The 15,741-nt window shown below is 44.9% G+C and overlaps 1 protein-coding gene across 1 annotated transcript in view; it reads right to left on the reverse strand.

Moving 5' to 3' along the window:
- SMG5 (SMG5 nonsense mediated mRNA decay factor) overlaps positions 1–15,741 on the reverse strand; it is a 290,371-nt gene that overhangs the window by 101,766 nt on the left and 172,864 nt on the right. Inside the window, exons 20-21 of the mRNA XM_068106896.2 lie at positions 9,050–9,140; positions 6,637–6,711 (exon numbers count right to left, since the gene is read on the reverse strand). Of these exons, the coding sequence (XP_067962997.2) occupies positions 6,637–6,711; positions 9,050–9,140 (166 nt within the window). The remainder of the gene's footprint in view (positions 1–6,636; positions 6,712–9,049; positions 9,141–15,741) is intronic.

Below are 15,741 nucleotides of genomic sequence, written 5' to 3' on the forward strand. Positions count from 1 at the left end.
CCGGAATAATATCCTGAGCTTCACCAAAAACTAATCAATTCTTCCTTATCCCAAGGGCAATCATCCCACCAACTTTCATCCAAATCCGTTCAGAACTTTTCCAGATATCTTGTTCACAAACACACGAACACACACACGCACACACACACACATGGACACGATCGAATGCATTACTCCCTGGCGGGAGTAACAAACCACAACAAAAAAAACAACAACACCAACACCTATATCAGGATCGCTCCGGATATATAGGATATTCCGGATCGCTCTGTAAAAATTAATATTACCTCAATATTACCGTACCAACAACAACAACAACAACAACACAATCGCACTGCAAAAATTAATATTACCTTGAACATATATTACTTTCAGAACAACTACAACCTCCAATAACAGGATAGCTCTGGACAACTAAATATTACCTCAACATTACCATCACAACAACAACAACAACAACATGTTCACTCTCAAAAAACTTATATTATCTCAACATTACCCTCACAACAACAACAACAACAACAACAACAACAACGATTGTTCCGGAAATTTTCAAAACAATAACTACACCTCGGATAACTATCACTCTGGAAAAATAAATATTACCGCAACATTACCTTCACAACAACAACACTTTGGAATCTCCCACGATGAAGCTTCTGAGGGCCTTTCTCTCTCACTGCAAGCAGGTTGGTCAAACACGGCTGATGTGTCAAGTGGCGAAGCCAAAACAAAACTCAAAACAAACTAGAACGGTACTCAGTAGAGAGAATACCTCCGCCAGGTGAACAGTTTATGTTTTGAATCCCAGAGTAGACCAGAAAATCACAATACAGAATCACATTTAATCAAAATCATCCATCCACAACTTTTTGAGATATCCTGCAATGTATAGTTTTTGGCCCTATCTCCCAATGGTGAAGAATAACTTAAATTTTTTGTTTTTATCATATCCGAATCCATGTTCAGATCTTCACCAAAATCGAATCTATTTGTCCATATCAGACACCCAACTGGTCCACCAAATTTCGTCCAAATCCGTCCACAAATTTTTGAGATATCCTACTAAGTATCGTTTTTGCCCATATCTCCCAATGGTGAAAAATCACTTTAAAAAAATTCTACTACCCGGATCCAAATCCGGATCTTCACCAAAATCTAATCATTTCGTCCTTCTGACATACGCTACATCTCTGCCAGATTTCGTCCAAATCCATCCACAACTTTTGAGATATTTTGTTTACAAACAAACAAACAAGAAGACGTCATGTGGAGCGCGATACTTGCAAAATCCGCACCCCCCCCCCCAAAAGTTTTCCATTGATACAGCAAATTGTCCATTTCATCAAGATTAAAATTGACGATCTTGATCAAAGCTCGGGTCAACAGGCTGAAAAGTGACAATTTTTCAAATGAAAAATGATGATTTTAGAAGTTTGACCTTGAGTTGACCTTTGACCTCAAAAATAGTTTGTTTCCCAATTCAGTGAGGCAATATACAAATGCTGTTCAATTTTCAAGTCAGTTGGATGAAAATTGATGGGTTTTCAGATGAAAATTCATGATTTCGGAAGTTTGACCTTGAGTTGACTTTCGACCTTTTGTCCTAAAAAATAGTTGGTTTCCCAATGCAGTGAGGCAATACGCAAATGCTTTTCTATTTTCAAGTCAATCGGATGAAAATTGACGGTTTTCAGATGAAAATTCATCATTTTGGAAGTTCAACCTTGAGTTGACCTTAGACCTTTTGACCTCAAAAATAGTTCATTTCCCAATTTAGTGACTCAATATACAAATGCTATTCAATTTTCAAGTCAATCTGATTTAGAATGGCGATTTTAGAAATTTGACCTCCAGATGACCTTTGACCCCAAAATCAATAGGTTTCTCAATTGGGACGACTTATACAACTTGGTGAAGTTTCGTGACAATTGGTTTGGAATTGTGACCTGTAGGCCGGTGACAAACAGACAGACAGACAAATGAAAAATCGGTCAGAGACCAAGGACTTGCCGAAATGTACTTTTTTTATTGGCCATTTTGGATCAAGTTTTTCGGTTTTTCCAAGATGGCGGCCAAACCACGTGACCCGATGACGTCATCATTATTTGTTTTCTAAACGAATTTATTCCAAGATTATGCTCAAGAAGCCTGGTGTTGGCTTAGCGGTTAGGGTGCCGGCTTGGGATCCTAGGATCCTGGGTTCGAATCCCGGTCGATCGCTAAATTAACACCAGGGGGGTTGACTCAGCCTGTCATCCTTCGGAGGTCGGCAAAATGAGTACCAGCTTGCTGGGATGAATGATCCCGGTGTGTACCCCAGCTTGGAATGGGTACACCGTGTCCCTGCGCGTCGTGGGAGGTGACCGGGGGTTGGCGTCAGGAAGGGCATCCGGCCGTAGAAACATTGCTTCAAACAGGGAACCATGATTGTCATGGGGCCCGCAAGGCTAACCCCTGCTCTAGCGGGGAAAATGGCGTTAAAACGATCATTCATTCATTCATTATGCTCAAGAAATGTCATCTTGATCGAATGAAGTTTTGTACTTGTCGAATTATGACGTCATAACGGAGGCACCTATGGCATCATCATTAACATATTTTATTCCCCATGGAGGGTTCTTTACAATGAGCCATGTCTCAATTTTTTCTATTCAGCACTTTCGGAGATACAGAGGTACAAAGTGTTTCGGTTTTTCCAAGATGGCGGCCGAACCACGTGACCGATGACGTCATCGTTATATATTTTTTCTCCACCAGGTTATGCCGACATGGCGCTCAAGAAATTGCATCTTGATTGGATGAAGTTTTGTACTTGTCGAATTATCGAATTATGACGTCATAATGGAGGCCTTGGGCCGAGAGAGTTAAAAATTTAGCACAGTCTATCCCAGGGCAAGACAAATAAGTGTGTAAAGTATGGCGATGCCATGTGCAACGATGTAGACGTCATACTGCACACAAACAGACAGAAAAACAGACAGACAGACAGACAGACAAACCAACCAACCGACATACTTGCCGGAATCTTTTCCGGCAAGTAACAAACAGACAGACAGACAGACAGACAGAACCACAAATGCAACTGACCAATATACTTGAAAAATCTTCGATTTTGCAAGTAACAAAAGGACAAACAGACAGGGGTGAAAACATAACCTCCATCCACCTTTGGTGGCGGAGGTAACAACACAATCGCTTCGAAGAAAGAAGCTGTTTGAGGCCTGAAGGCCAAAAGCCTGAGGCCCATACGTGCCATGGCCTTCTCAAGGCCCGTGACGGCTTCTCATCGGTTGCCACCTTTCATGGAATATGGCCAATGGATGGTCAGTGCAAAGATGGGATCTTCTTCTTCCATATGTAGCACAAGGCTGCAGTGTAGCATCATTGGTTGAGGGTGCGGCTGTGCTGCTGATGCAATGCTCTCTGTAGGTTAGGGTAGTAATTTTGTATTTGTTCAGGGCGTTGATGATAGGTTGTCTACTCATCGTGAATGAGACCCTCTGATATTTAACGTCCACAAACTAACGCTGGCAGACACCCATTTTATGTCCATCCGAGGCACGGAACACACATTGATGAATCAACCTGCCTGTGAAACACCAGGATGACAGTTCATCGCTGGGTCGGTGCTTGAACCAAGGCTAGACAGCTTAGAGGCGAGTTTGCTTACCTCTTTGCCATCCTGCCAGCCCACCAAGATAGGGTGAGATATGGAGTAAGATTTACAGAGAGAGTGATGGTTAATTGTGGTTTGGTGGTTAAAGATGCTTATGAGCAAAGCCAACTGGCAATCCGTTTGCCCAAATGCATTTTTATTATCTTAAAAAGCGGTTAGGGAGCAAGCAGCACACTTTACTGCAGATGAGCTATGAAAGCAAGGAAGAAGAATGCATCATTTGTTCCTGTGAAAACAGAGGCTAATTTCACATTATTACATACAATTAATACAAGTTAACGCTTTGGGGTCAATTTCCTTCCTGATTTGCTGTGCGATGGGTTTGAGAACCTCTTTGTGGATTCATTCATTTGTGAATACATTTTAAACATTAATTTCGCCGTATTTTGCCAATTACACAGACCCCATCGCAGCTAACGACCAGCATTGTGACCTGCAATATATCACCTTTCAGCCATCTGAAATGGCTCGGAGAACTGAGAATGCTGTGGTTAGGGGGAGCTCTGTGGGTTCATGTTGCGCCCATTTTGTACAATTTTCAGCGTACAAGGAGGGTAACAACAGATCAACAGCACGAGACTTCTAAACGGTCGCGCCAAATTGCAAAACATTACCGCCATGCTGTGATTAAAAGACGGGTGCACGTTGCATGGGTACCACGGATGTTATCTTACTATAATTCACCAAATGTCCGTCTGTCCGTTCGTTCGAAGGTACCGCAAAAACGGCTCAACCGATCGCAACGATATTTTGGGTGGGTATTCCTGGGACCCCTGGGAGTAAAATAGGCTATATTGTTTTTCCAATTTTTCCAAGTTTTCCAGTTTTTCCAAACACGATGGAATAACATTTACCGATATGAACAGTGATGTGGCTTTTGTTGAAATTCTACGTACCAGGAGAGAGTAGATCGACTCCTGACAAACTCTTCCTATATAAACGTGCGGCTGCGAAGTAACACGGCAGCGAGTGCAAAGTGACTGAGAAACAGGTGTAGCGGCCGCTTCCATGTTACAGATTCGGCGCGCACTCTTCACACATAAACGTGCGACTGAGAAAGACGTGTAGTGGCCTCTTCCGTTTTGCAGAATTCAATGTTTTTTCAAAATGGGCGCCATGTACTGTTTAGATTTTGCTGATTTGCATGTGATATGATTCAACAGATGTTTATTTGTTTCGTTTAAAATAAAAAAAGCCTTCAATTTCTGATATTTTGCCTTTTCATTTGGGCTCCCAATTGAAGCCCTGCCCTTAGGGCAGGTACCGTTGCTAGTATTTAAAAATAAAAAAAGCACAATAGGGCATTTTAACCAAACCATAAAAAAAAAAAAATTCAGACATTAATATAATGCATCTGCCCATAGCACCTCATTAAAGTGCACTAGAAATTGCAATTACATACTCTATGCACAGCATTCTCATGGCAGGAATGCTCAGAGAAACGCTTCCCTTTGATGTGAACGCCGGTGGCGCAAGATTGCTGTGGAGGGCCGAAAGCACTCGCAAAAGGCCCTGCTGACATTAATAATAGAATCTGTCGACAGTTGATGAACCTGTCGCCTGGAAAGAGGCCGAGCAGATCAGCCATGAAATTAGAATTTCTAAAACCATGCAGGCCTGTCAAAAGCATGTCACCATGGCCTTCTCATCAAAAAAAGAAGAAGAAGAATGAGAACAGCAAAAATAAATAAACAAAACCCCAAAAGACAGGCACATCTCAGTCTGCTAATTTGCAATTATGACAGGAGCTCCTTAACCCCGATACGATAGGCAAAAGGCAATAATTTAATTCATGAACACAGACAAAGTCATGAACGTCATTTCACTTCCACATGCAGTTCCTGATCATGATCCAACAATTATAAATGCGTCCCAAAAGGAGGCAAGAGGCACAAGCCTTAAAGCTTTCTCAACGAAGACAATTCGGCGGCATTTCATTGTTCGTCGCGTTTAATTTATCGCTGGAACAAAACACCCTCCACCTGCTTCCCTTGTGCTTGCCAACCACATTCTACTTCGTTCTCCAAACTCACTCTACTTTTTGCCCTCTCTTTCACCCTCATCCATTTGAATCCTCTCTACCTTCCTCGTTTTGATTTCCCACTTGTACAGCAGCATCAACAATGGCGTCCTACCCATTCCAGGCACCCGTCTCCTGTATGCTAGGTCAATCAGATTCTGTCAAAGCACCGCGACATACATGGACACAGCCATCACGAATGCCAAATAACCCCACACCTGACATGCGTCATTGTGGATATGCATGCGCCTGTCCACGAACCATTAGCACCAGGCCTCCCTCTTAGCAGAAAGGAAATTATGAGGCCCCAAGCTGTCCTTGTGATTAATAGCCTCCCACGCTCACTTGCTTCTGTTGGCTAGCAGACCTTTTGTCCCGAATTAGATTTATACATTATTTACTGCCTAAGTTCCCATGGGGCCAAACGACCATGCACGAGCGGTGGCAATTTTCTCCCTACATAAGGGGTTTTCCAAGCCCACAAGCCTTCTGTTGCCATCTCCTGGGAAGTCAATTTCCATCCCAGCAGTTTCCCCGGCTGCCAACCTCATAACCCTGGAACATAACCAATCAATTTTATCACCAAGCTTCGAGGGATGGGCCAGCCAAGGTCACCGGTGGAAGATCAACTTATACCGAAAGTGGATAAAAGTGTCAGATCTGCCTCGACACATGCTCAGATCCTTGTCCATGAATTAGTGCTCGTTGCTTGTAAGAGGGCTTTGAATTTAAAAAGGACACAAGAAGTCTGGGTGGAATTAACTCCATGACATTCAAGCAAAATCACTTGTTTTCTCTCGTATTTGGCTCGCGACCAAAATAAATAAACAAATAAACGAAAAATAAAATGACCAATGATATGGAAGATGAAGGAAGGAGATAATTAAAAGCAATGTCCTATCTAATAGTAGAATAATTCCGCAGTTGTGGAACTCACCAAGCTTTCATATCCTGCCTCTTCAACCTGTGTCGTTCTACACATCTTCCAACCTCACGCTGACATCGGATGTATCTGAAACACAAGCGTGGAAGAACTATCAGCATCCATTCATAACAGCCTTTTTATTTTTACGACAATCAACAAGAATTCTCCATAAAGATGGAATTGCAGCAAACAAATGCATGGGCATCAATGAGACAAGTAGGGAATAATCATGTCCGGGAATGGGGGAGGCAGTGGGGCATCGTTTGATAAGTACAGGGTTAGTTAAAAACAAAAGGGGCTGAAAACATGTGCAGTGGTTTTCCGGTGCGGGACCATGGAGCATTCCGATATTTAATTGGGAGGAAAACTTTTGACACCATCATCCATCCCTCTTCCCCCCTTCGTCCCATCCCCTAATCCCTCACACCTCCTTCCCTACCACATACGCGCAATTTAAAATGACAATGCAATGCAGCATAAATTCAATGACTTAAAAATATTTTGTCATTGCGATAACAATTCCGATAAACTTTCGGCAAACAAATAGGCATATATGAAAGGGAAATCTAGGGCGTTAAATATTACAGATATACCGATACTGCCAAGAGCATTTTCACCACAAAATAAGCCTCAAGGTTTGCCAGGTCAAGTTGGAAAGTGGAAAATGTAACCGAGTTTAAATCTTCCTAGCATAGGACAAGAATAAATCAAGTGTGCAGATGACTCAAATTATAAACCCATGTATTTGGCAGTGTCAGCCAAGGTGGAGATGGACAGTCATTCGTGTGGCAGCTGCATTTTGGCTCGAGAGCAAGGCCTCCCGACAGATTCACAAGTATCCAAAGTCATTACCCTGCACTTTAAAGCTCGTAATCAATGACGCCCTTCCCCCTACAACCAATTAGGCAAAAGAGAGCATAAATGCGGGAGGTCGGCCATTCAAAAAAATGGAATAAGTCAATTCAATTAATGCAAGGCGTGCGTGATAATGGACCCCATCATTAGGCCTTCATCTGCTGCATTAGAAGTAATTTACTGGGAAGGGCTGGCATTATGGTACGTTACCTTAAGTACGGCAAAGGGCCATTGTCAAGGGCTGTTAATTCTAATGAAATACAGCAGAAGTATGCCTTGTGACAAGAGCAAATGAAATTGTACTTTGGAAAAAAATAAATAAATTTGGAACACGTGCATCATCGTTTCTATTGATGTCATCGTTAAGTTAAGGTCACACACTATCTGATGCTATGCATAAAAATGTTAGCGTATTGCATGGTCATAAATGAGAACGGCATTCGGTAGAGCGCATACCTCGACCAGGCTGAACAGTTTATGTTTTGTATCCCACTGATAGGCCGGATCTGGATTCAGTCCTTCACCAAAATCGAATCAGCTCGTTCTCATCACCCAACCAACTCATCCACCTAGTTTTGTCATAATCTGTCCACAACTTTTTGAGATAATGTGCTATGTATCGTTTTTGACCCATTCTCTCATTTGTGAAGATGAACTTAGAAAATCCTTGAATCCAGTCCGGATTGAGATAGTCACCAAAATGTAATCAATTTGTCCTTGTCGCACACCCAACCTGTCTACCAAGTTTCGTCCAAATTCGTCCACCACATTTTCAGATATCGCGCTGTATGTCGCTTTTGTCCCTACATCTCAATGGTGAAGAATCACTTCGAGAATTAAAAACAATTTTTAGTATCCGGATCTGGATCTTCACCAAAATCTAAGCAATCCGTCCTTGTCACACACCCAACCAAGTTTGTCTACAAAGTTTCGTCTGAATCTGTCCATACGTTTTTGAGATATCCTGCTCAGAGATAGACAGACAGACAGACAGACAGAATGAATGAATGATCGTTTTAAGGCCATTTTCCCCGCTAGAGCGGGGGTTAGCAAGGCTTTGCGGGCCCCATAACAATCATGGTTCCCTGTTTGAGGCAATGTTTTTATGGCCGGATGCCCTTCCTGACGCCAACCCTTAGTCGCCTCTTACGATGCGCAGGGATACGGTGTACCTATCCTAAATCGGGGTACATACCGTGATCATTCATCCCAGCAAGCCGGTACTCAATTTGCCGACCTCGGAAGGATGACAGGCTGAGTCAACCCCCCTGGCTTTAATTCAGCGATCAACCGGGATTCGAACTCAGGATCCTGGGATCCCAAGCTGCCACCCTAACCGCTAAGCCAACACCAGGCTACACCAGACAGACGGATGAAAACACAACATCTATCTACCTCCGGTGGTGGAAGTAGTTAAACGAGTTTAAGATGATATAGACACAGGAACTAATGAGGGAATTGCAAGAAAAACAGGAAAACAGTTGTGTGGAAAGATATTTGAGAAATTTAAGTCGGAAGTTTCAGACCCAAATTCACCTGACCGATGTGTTCACACAGAGATTCCTCTCACCTGTTTCCTTTACGAAACTCGGCTTCCAGGAAACGAATGGCATCCCTTGCACCCACCGCCTCCTTTTTCAGCATATCCAGGCCATCAATAACTGCAGCACATTGCACGTTAAATCAGGAGTGGCACTGCATTGCCTCCAAACACAATCCTGGAAGCTTGTCACGATCCGTGAAACATTCCTGACACGTTCAAACCACATGCATGATGCAAGCTCATATAATAAAAATGGGTTGCAGTCTAAGAATGTACAAAGGGCTCTTGGCTAAAGAGTTTCACTCAAAATAAATGTTGCAGCTCTCCATGCTCTGTGTAAGCAAAATTGCAGAATTTAAACTGCCCCGGAAACTGAACACTCTTCCCTCACCCCCAACATCTTCTGAAACACTTTTCCATTTTCTTTCCCATCTTCCCTGACGAATTTTCACTCCCCTTTCTTTTACACTGTCATTTTCGTCTTTTCTCTCAATATCCTCATTCTCCATTTAGACACCGACTTGCATATGAAATATGTAGATGGTCCCTTGCTCCAGTTAAAAAGTACAATGGCTGGTTGCACTGTGCTGTGATATTTTATTTCATTACAGGCAGCATAGGACTTTCATAATATGCTACAATATTCTGTTTCAACTTTTGAATTGTTGGACAAAGCTCTTGGACAATGGCCGCAACTATGGCAAAGTGTGGTCAGAGCAATAAATACAAATATAATCCAATAATAATTAAAACTACATAGTTAATGAACCACATTATCCCACACAGTGTGCAGGTATATACTTCAATTTAAAGAAAAGAATGATTTTTTTTTTTGAATAGAAAGTCGAGGCTCGTGTAAGAGCGAACACATGAAACACAAAAGCATAAGAATAAACAGAAACACACATGAACCATAATAAGGGGAGTGGGAGACAAGAGGGCAAGAGAGGGGAAGCACAACAACAATGGAGAACAGGGACATCGAGAGATCGGTAGAAGGGAGAGGGCTGGGGGTACACGGGATAAACAAGATGGACACCACAGAGGATTTCAGGAAAGATTTAAAAGATCTTCAAAAAATTCCGGAAGTTTAGCGCGATTGAAGTAGTCTTATATATTATTACCCTTTTACACCACCTTATTTAACATGTCCAAGTACTGCTAAACTGGAGTTTTTTTTTGTTTTTTTAAACTTTCACGGTACGGTATGCTTAAGTACTTTTAATAAACTGCAACAGCATTCCTTCAATAAATTGGAAATGGTACCTGGTGTTGTCGTTTTTTGTTTTTTTTTGTAAGCATTTTTTATGAAACTGTAATGTGCATTTACGGTCAAAAACATTTTAAACTTAAAAAGTTTTCCTCGATGAATCAGGAACTTTATATATTACTAGCAGAAGTACCCGGCATTGCCGGGCGGGGGAGGGGAGGGGAAGGGGAGGGGGAGGGGAATGGGGGGGGAGGGGAGGGGAGGGGAATGGGGGGAGGGGAGGGGAGGGGAGGGGAGGGGAGGGGAGGGGAGGGGAGGGGAGGGAGAGGGGGAGGGGAGGGGAGGGGAGGGGAATGGGGGGGAGGGGAGAAGAGGGGGAAGGGAGGGGGAGGGGGGAAGGGGAAGGGGAGGGGGAGGGGGAGGGGGAGGGGGAGGGGAGAGGGGGAGGTGGAGGGGGGGGAAGGGGGAGGGGAGGGGGAGGGGGAAAGGGGAGGGGGAGGGGGAAAGGGGGAGGGGGAGGGGGGAAAGGGGGAGGGGAGCGGGAGGGGGAGGGGGAAAGGGGGAGGGGGAGGGGGAGGGGGAGGGGGGAGGGGGAGGGGAGGGGGAGAGGGGGAGGGGGAGAGGGATAAGAGGGGGGATGGGAGGGTGAGGGATGGGAGGGGAAGGGGAGGGGGATGGGGGAGGGGGGATAGGGGATGGGGGAGGGGGGAATGGGGAGGGGGGAGGGGGGAGGGGGGAGGGGGAGAGGGGAGAAGAGGGGGGGATGGGGAGGGTGAGGGATGGGAGGGGGAGAGGGGAGAAGAGGGGGGGATGGGGAGGGTGAGGATGGGAGGGGGAGGGGGTGGGAGGGGGGAGGGGGGAGAGGGAAAGGGGAGGAGGAGGGGGAGGGGAAAAGGGAGGGGAGGGGGAGGGGAAAGGGAGGGGAGGGGGGAGGGGGGAAAAAGGGAGGGGGAAAAGGGAGGGGGAAAAGGGAGGGGGAGGGGAGGGGAGAAGGGGAGGGGAGAAGGGGAGGGGTAGGGTGGAGGGGGGAGGGAGGGGGAGGACGGAGGGGGAGGGAGGGGGAGGACGGAGGGGGGAGGGAGGGGGAGGGGGGAGGGAGGGGGAGGACGGAGGGGGAAGGGAGGTGGAGACGGAGGGGGGAGGGGGAAGGGGGAAGGGGGAGGGAAGGGGAGGGGCAGTCAACAATGACGTTGCAGTTCTCATGGTCGGAGAGCATGCACAACAATCGCGACCATCGTCCTGCATCTTCGCAAGAGCACGAAGCGGCATTTGGAGATTCACCGATCCTGTGACCCACGCCTCCAGTACCGGCGTTGCCGGGCGGGGGAAGGGAGACCCGTACATTCCAACCAGTACATTCGCCCTCTCGACTCAAGCTCACTCGGACAAAGCCTCGCACAATTACACCGTGAAGGCCCAATGGTCATGTCTATGCCACAAATCAAGTACGGTGAGCGAGTCGGGCGCACTGAGTGAAAATATATAGAACGCTCATACTCCGTGAAAATGAAGCCGTCGTGTCGCCATCTTGGTCAGCACGACTCGACCAACTCGCTTCGCGGATCTCGTTTGTTTTGAACGTGTCCAGATTTTAAAGCCAGACAACTGTTAAAATGCCATTTTGTGCGGCAATAAACTGCTCCAATCGGTTACGGAAGGGTTGTGGAAAGACGTTTCACAGCTGTTTCAAAGACATTAATTAATTAAAATTTAAAAGACGAATTCGTATTCGAAATCGAAAGGGGAAAGGGGAAATCCTTCGTATTCGAATTCGTAAACACGAAATATGAATTAAAATTTAATTAATATCGCACAAAACACGATCGCATAAAGGTCAAAAATCGCAATCGCTTTTCGCCCTGAATTACGTGCAAACGTTGTGGACGTGACGGGATGGAACATCACGTGATCGCTCTGAGCGAATCAGTCTGGCGGCGGGGATGGAACATCACGTGATCGCTCTGAGCGAATCAGTCTAGCGGAGGGGATGGAACATCACGTGATCGCTCTGAGCGAATCCGTCTAGCGGCGGGGATGGAACATCACGTGATCGCTCTGAGCGAATCAGCGAGCTGCTCTGGCACCGGCTGAGATTAGCGGGTACTTCGCTGAAATGCGCTGAGGTAAATATAAATAAAAAATATGGATCTCGTCAAATATGGTGTCGGCCATGTTCGTCCCAGGCTCAATGGCCATGTCTATGTCTATGCCAAATATCAAGCACGTGAGCCTCTCCGTTTCGGAGTCTATCGGTAACATTACACACGCACGCACGCGCACACACACACACACACACACACACACACACACACACACACACACACACACACACACACACACTGTGTTTTATATATATAGATTACCCTTTGGGGGGTATTATAATTCTCATCCTGTTAAACAAAAAATCATTTTTAAATTTTTACAATTATTATTTTAGTGAAATTTTGGAAATTTTGGGAAATTCGAGAAAATCGTGAAATCTGAAAATTTGGAAAATCGAGCAAATGTGAAAATTGGGAAATAAATAATTAATTGGGCACTTCCGGTTTGTGGTGAGTCGCTTCCTGTTTTTGGGTTGAGGCAGTTTCGGTTTGGGGTCAAGGGGGGATGTGGGGAATGTGGGGAGGGTGGGGACGGGGTGGGGAGGGTGGTCTGGGTCTCGAACCCCTATTCGACAAATCATGAAAATAACAAAATCATGAAAAATGGAAATTTGGAAATTTGGGAGAAAATCGATAAAATAATTAATTAATTCGAACACTTCCGGTTTGGGGGCAAGGAGGATGTGGGGAATGTGGTCTGGGTCTGGGTCTGGCCTCGAACCTACCGTGTACATCTACTGACATGCCTAGGCCAACTTTGTGGTTTCTAATGTCCTGAGAATCTGCAGTGCACAAAATGACGTTTCAAGGGAAGATAGAAAACCCTGAGGACCATGACAACATCCATAAGCAGGGCTCACAAAGACCTTGCTCTGGGTCTCAGGGCTGCGAGCTTCCAATATGGCTCTCAAACTGCAGCTAATGGCCCACAAACCATGCCAGAGCATGTCTTCAGCTCTTTCCGGATCATCTCTCTTCCTGGCCCGCAGGCAGGCTGGCCGTGCAAGGCGCGGGAAGGTTTGCCGTGCCAGAAGCGACATGCTGTGGCACGGCCAGTGCAGCTCTTTGTGTTGGAAGGACGTGAGCATGAATGTGCCAAAGGGTTGTTGAGCACAATTCATCTGCAAAAGCTAAATGGTACTGGGATCAAATGCGACATGGCAGGCATTAGCAAATGAAATGAGTCCATGTTCTGCTCTAGTAGTACTGCAATAAATCACCAAAGGTAGTTTCTTGGGAAATGCATTTAAAATAGATGTCAGAAAACAAACCAGGCTGTTGAAATCACAAAACCAAACTGGTTAAAAAAGAAACAGAATTGGGAATATTTACAGGGTTAGTAATGTTTGGCAAAATAGATTTAAAAAAGGTACAACCGAGAAACTCGACTAACTTTCAGAAAATACTTATACATTCATAGAGAGGGGGAGAGAGAAAGGGAGAAAAAAAAGGGAGAGGAAGAGAAAGAGACTTGACTTTGACTCTTTTTTATTATAAAAATACAAAAAATAGTAAAACAAAAGTAAGTTTCAAAAGAATACAACAAGGCCACAGAAAATCAAAAAGGAGAGCAATCAGTGTCCTGGAACCCAAACAATGGAATTGCAAAACAAAGGAGAAAAACTACAAGTAAATGTCCAACACATTTTCATTAACTTTGCACATTTTCCAACACACCATGTTTTAACAAAAGCGTTTATGTTTGCGTTATTACCTTCGCCACCGAAGGTTATGTTTTCACCCCTGTCTGTCTGTTTGTTTGTCTGTCTGTTTGTTTGTGAATGTTACGGATTCGTCACTTCCGTTGTGGTGGTTTTCATCCACTGTAAACATTTTCGATTCCATGTACTATTATTGTTTTCAAAAGGTTTATTGTTTATGAACTGTTTTCAAAAGGTGAAAAGGTTAGTTTTAAATGAAACCAGAACCGGACAACGAAGAAGAGGAGAAAAAGAAGGGGGAGCGAGTGGAGTCGGACAAGAAGCATAGTTGCTTTGAGTTCTGGAGTGAACGTTGGCGAGCAAGAGTCACGAGTGAACTTTGGGTTTCCCAGGAAAGGGATTCCTGCGACAGAGTTGTTATCGCTGTGACAGATCAAACTGCGTGTCAGGTTTTGCGGTGGATTCTGAAGAGAATCATCATCATCATCATCATCATCGTCATGCCGTTATGCCACGAGACCGGGCCGTCGGCCATTTTGACTCGCGCAGGACTTGCGCTTCGCTCAAGGTTTCATCTCGTTTCGACCATTTTCACCGCATTCAGACGTCGATCTGGGGTGTGTGTGTGTGTAACGTGGCTTTTGAGTGGACAGTCTGCGTGTCGCCGATTTGGAGCCTTGGAACGTCCACACCCGAGGGTGTGATTTCCCAGTCGCCTGGAGGGCGCCTTTGGATTTCCCAGTCGCCTGGAGGACGCCTTTGCACAGCTTTGGCAGCAGGACTGTAACTGCCAACCCAACGGGATTTTGGTCTCGATTGGACATTGATCGGATGATCGCTGGAGCGAATCCACTTTGGCTTGAAGCCGGGAATTAGAGACATTGGGAATCTTCTTCTTTCCGCTCACTTGGAGCACAGTGAGTTACATATTACGAAACTGATGGTACCATCATAGGATACATATTGATTGTACTTTTGATTACTATTATTGTTGTACTGTTATTCTTGTGTGATCTTAATACAATATTTGTTTGTGAGTAACAATTGGTGTGGCTTCCCCATTGATCTTTGACATACAGAATAACACATTTTTCTGCCATGACTCCTCTCGGGGCTCGGAGGTACACCGTGACCAGGGGGTCGGGGAGGAGCACGTAACAGAAATTGGGGGCTGGTCCGAGAAATTGGGAACTCGTCCAAAATTGGCCCAAATTGAAATTGGGGGCTCGTCTTTGCTGACAAAAATTTCGTTCGGGATAGAATTCCCTAACATCCTCGTCCGGGATTAAATTCCCTAACTCTCGTCCGGGATTGGCCCAAACAGATATTGAAAGCTCATCTGGGATATAATTCCCTAACATTCCCAAAATTCCCAAATTTGGAATTTTTCTAACATTCCCGAATTTTTCAAAAAATTGTAAAAAAATTTGTGTGAAGGTTAACAGGTGTTAACTGATAGTCACCATGGTGCTTGACGCAGAAAGGTTTGTGTTGTCCCCTAATGAGGCACAGTTCCTAGCGTTAAAAAGATCGGAACTCTTGATATTCGCCAAACATTGTAACTTGGAGGTCCGAGCACATATGAAGAAAGCAGAGATGCAGACATTGGTGGTAGAATCTCTGGTGGGACAGGGAACATGGCCAGAGGTAGCCTTGGATTGGTTACCCGAGGAAAAAGAAAATGTGGAGCTCCGGAAAAAGGAGATGCAACTGCAGAGCCAGGAAAGGTTAAAAGAGTTGGAATGG

Source organism: Myxine glutinosa, chromosome 2, assembly GCF_964187855.1.
Source record: "Myxine glutinosa chromosome 2, kmMyxGlut1.1, whole genome shotgun sequence".
Taxonomy (NCBI): Eukaryota; Metazoa; Chordata; class Myxini; order Myxiniformes; family Myxinidae; genus Myxine; species Myxine glutinosa.